Here is a 3,071-nt window from a genome sequence, read left to right as displayed (position 1 = left end):
CGAGCTATGACCCAGATCTGACCCGAAATAATGACCGGGTCTATTTTTGATACCTTTATCGGCCCTAGACCCAATAAAATCACACCAAATTAGTCCCTAAAAGGTTCAGGGCCGGACCAGGTCTTCAGACCGAACCAGACCATGAACACCCCTACTTACCAGCAGCAATCTATAAGACGGTGTTCAAGATATTCCTTCAATTTTGAACTTTAAACAAAAGTATTAATTGAAATCGATTAATAATTATAACTTAATTACTCATAATGTAAGACCCAGAACTTTTGAAAAGTCTTATTATGATCAAGTCTCAAATCATATAGTTATTTATAGCCTTAATTTCAGAGATTATTTTATTAAGGATAATTAAGGCAAGTTTTGATTTATTGAACTTGATATAAGTTATGATTATTATCCAATTTTATAATTATTGGATTATTTTCTATATTTAAATTATGCAGTTGATAGTTATGAAATAATAAGAATTTTATATGATTTGGACTAAGTAATTAATATTTTAAATATTAATACTGCTATTTTGGAAACTGAAGAAATTAAGTATATTATTTCTAATTTTTAGATTTGGGCATTTTATTGAAAATAATTTGTGAAAATGATGAACAAATAGTATTTTCTACATACAATTAGTGTTGGATTTAATTTGGGTTTCAATTATTATATTATCCTCAATTTATGTGAAATTACGAAATTACCCCTAGACCTAATTTCCTAAACCCTAACCCGGTTACCACTCTCTCTAACCCTACAGCCGCCAAAAAAAAAAACCCTCCCCAACACTCAGCAGCAGCAACGCTGCAATGAGGGGGGAAAACACACACACAGCCTCCCTTCTTGAACCAAAGAAAAGAACGAAGCAGAGAGGGAAAGGGAGACTGAGTCGCGGCAGAGGAGAGGAGGAGGGAGCTAGTGTCGCTGTCGAACGGTGCTGAGCCACCGGAGCCGTCACCTCGCCGTCGTGCCTTGCTGCTGTTGCCGCGCGAACAGAGGAGAATGGGGGACCTAGAGAGAATGGGCGACGAACGAAGCCATCGTTGGGATCTTGGCCGCCGCTGCCAGAGGCGTGGAGGAAGGGAGAGCAGTCGCGCATCCAGCTGCGTCACCACCGCGCCTTGCCTCGCCGCCGTTGACCTCTCTGCAGTCCACTGTCGCCGGAGCTCCTTGCCATCGCCGAACCTCCTTGCCGTCGCCACAGAAGCTGCCTTCGTCGGTGCCGTTGGAGGCACGAATGGGAGAAGAACGCGCACGAGGGAGCTTGCAGAGAGGGTGATGCGCGATGGTAGTAGGTTATTCCGCCGCCCTTGCTGTCGTGCCGTTAGAATCTCCCGCCATGGCCGCCGGAGCTTCGGGCTGAGCTTCTGCCACTTGAGACCTTGCTGCCGTCGCCGGAAAAGTATGCCGGTAAGGGTTTCAAACTTGGTTTTCGTTTCTTGTGAGATTATGGGAGTCTTATTGTCGCGGCATGTTGGTTTCAGTCACCGTCGCCGGAGTTGGGTCACCGCAGCCGCTGGAGGTGGCTACCGGGGCTACCGCCAAACCGGTTCAGAGGCCGTTACTATTTTGTTTTCGTATTACAGTAAGTATCTTAAGTTTCAAAAAAGCCTCGCGTTAGTATTCGGTTGCGTTTGGTTAATGAATATGAGTTTTGGTAACGTGAGGTCGAGTCCTGATTACTATATGTTGCGATTAGTGTTGCTGTGGTTATTGCGAAAGTGGCTGGGAGCTGAGGTTTTGATTGCCGTCAGTTTGGGTTGAGGCAGAAAGGACTCTGTGAGGCGTTTGGATTATGGAACCTTGCATTTTGAGGTAGGGGCGCTTTCCAAAACTATACCTTATGTATTGGAATTATTACATATGGATACTGAAGTGAGATATGGTGTATTTAGTGATTGTATCTGCCTTATGTATTATTTGATTGACTCGAATGATTATGGATGTTTGTTTGGCTGAATTGTTGTGCGGCTTTGTGAAATGTAATGTTTTGAAGTGATTCTTTAAAAATTTGAAATATGAGTTTAATCCGTTGAGGATTGATTTGATTTGAGTCAATTATTTGATGATGTGAAAAGTCGAATGCACTTTTGAATTCAGCCTGGTTTACTTTAATTGACTTGATCTTGGACAAATGATTTGTTACTGAACCGTTTCATTAAAGCTTCGGAAATGAGTTAAATCGGTTGATATTGAGTTGACTTTGAAATGGTTTTGTTGAGATATGCCACTGAGGTGACTGTTGGATTTAGCTTGCTTTGAATTGATTTCTGGCTTTGAGCTGTTGAAAAGGAATGAGAAACGGTTTAGTTGGGACCCGAACCGGGTGGCAAAAGTCCAAGTTTTAGGGGAGGTGCTGCCGAAATTTCTACAAAATCCTAGTCTTGTTTGAAAAGTTATTTGAAAAGGATTGGATTTGAGAAGTTGTATTATTTGATTTATTAAGAGAATATTTATATTTTCAAGCTTAATTTATTTAGTGAACTTTATGCCTTGAGTTTGAGTTATTTAGAAATGAACTATTTTTACCGTTTGAATCATTGAAAGAAAGAATGATGCTCTAATATTGATTTCAATATAAAAAGGAGCTTTTAGGGATTTCAAAGGAATCTAGACTTTTGATTGAGTAATTACGTTTGAGGCATTTTGGAAGAGTTATAAAAATGGGTTCCAAAAAGAAACCTGAAAGTGGTTTGATTCAAATGAACCGGTTCCTTTTCAAATGAGTTGATTTTTGGACCGGGTTGGAACTTGTGATTTTGTATGGTCGGTTTCATAATAAATTCAGTTTTATTTACTTGAACCGAGAATCCATGATTTTAAGAGTTTCAATGAATTTTAAGGAATTGATATAGGTTGACCTTCCCTAAAGACTTGGGACTCTGCCGAGAAGCTTTTATTATGAAATCCCATTGTTGTATGGGTGATTTTGAATACTTTGAAATAAATCCTTAACTTGCCATGGTTTTGGAAGTTTTGGAAAGAGAATGCTGAGAGTGGCTTTGTTTTAAACAAGGAACTCACTTTGAGTAAATTTGGCTTATGAGCCTGAGATGATTTGAGAA

General features: G+C 40.0%; 1 protein-coding gene across 2 annotated transcripts in view; it reads left to right on the top strand.

The window, feature by feature from the left end:
• LOC107618828 overlaps nucleotides 752-3,071 on the top strand; it is an 11,243-nt gene continuing 8,923 nt past the window's right edge. For both annotated transcript variants that reach the window (XM_021122817.1, XM_016321002.2), the window contains exons 1-3: nucleotides 752-1,416; nucleotides 1,491-1,591; nucleotides 1,706-1,821. In XM_021122817.1, the coding sequence (XP_020978476.1) occupies nucleotides 1,009-1,416; nucleotides 1,491-1,591; nucleotides 1,706-1,742 (546 nt within the window). In that variant the 5' untranslated portion in view covers nucleotides 752-1,008 and the 3' untranslated portion in view covers nucleotides 1,743-1,821. The remainder of the gene's footprint in view (nucleotides 1,417-1,490; nucleotides 1,592-1,705; nucleotides 1,822-3,071) is intronic.

Source organism: Arachis ipaensis, chromosome B01 (genome assembly GCF_000816755.2).
Source record: "Arachis ipaensis cultivar K30076 chromosome B01, Araip1.1, whole genome shotgun sequence".
In the NCBI taxonomy this organism is placed as follows: domain Eukaryota; kingdom Viridiplantae; phylum Streptophyta; class Magnoliopsida; order Fabales; family Fabaceae; genus Arachis; species Arachis ipaensis.
The sequence above is the reverse complement of the archived record's forward strand: the minus strand, read 5'-3'. Positions and strand labels throughout refer to the sequence as shown.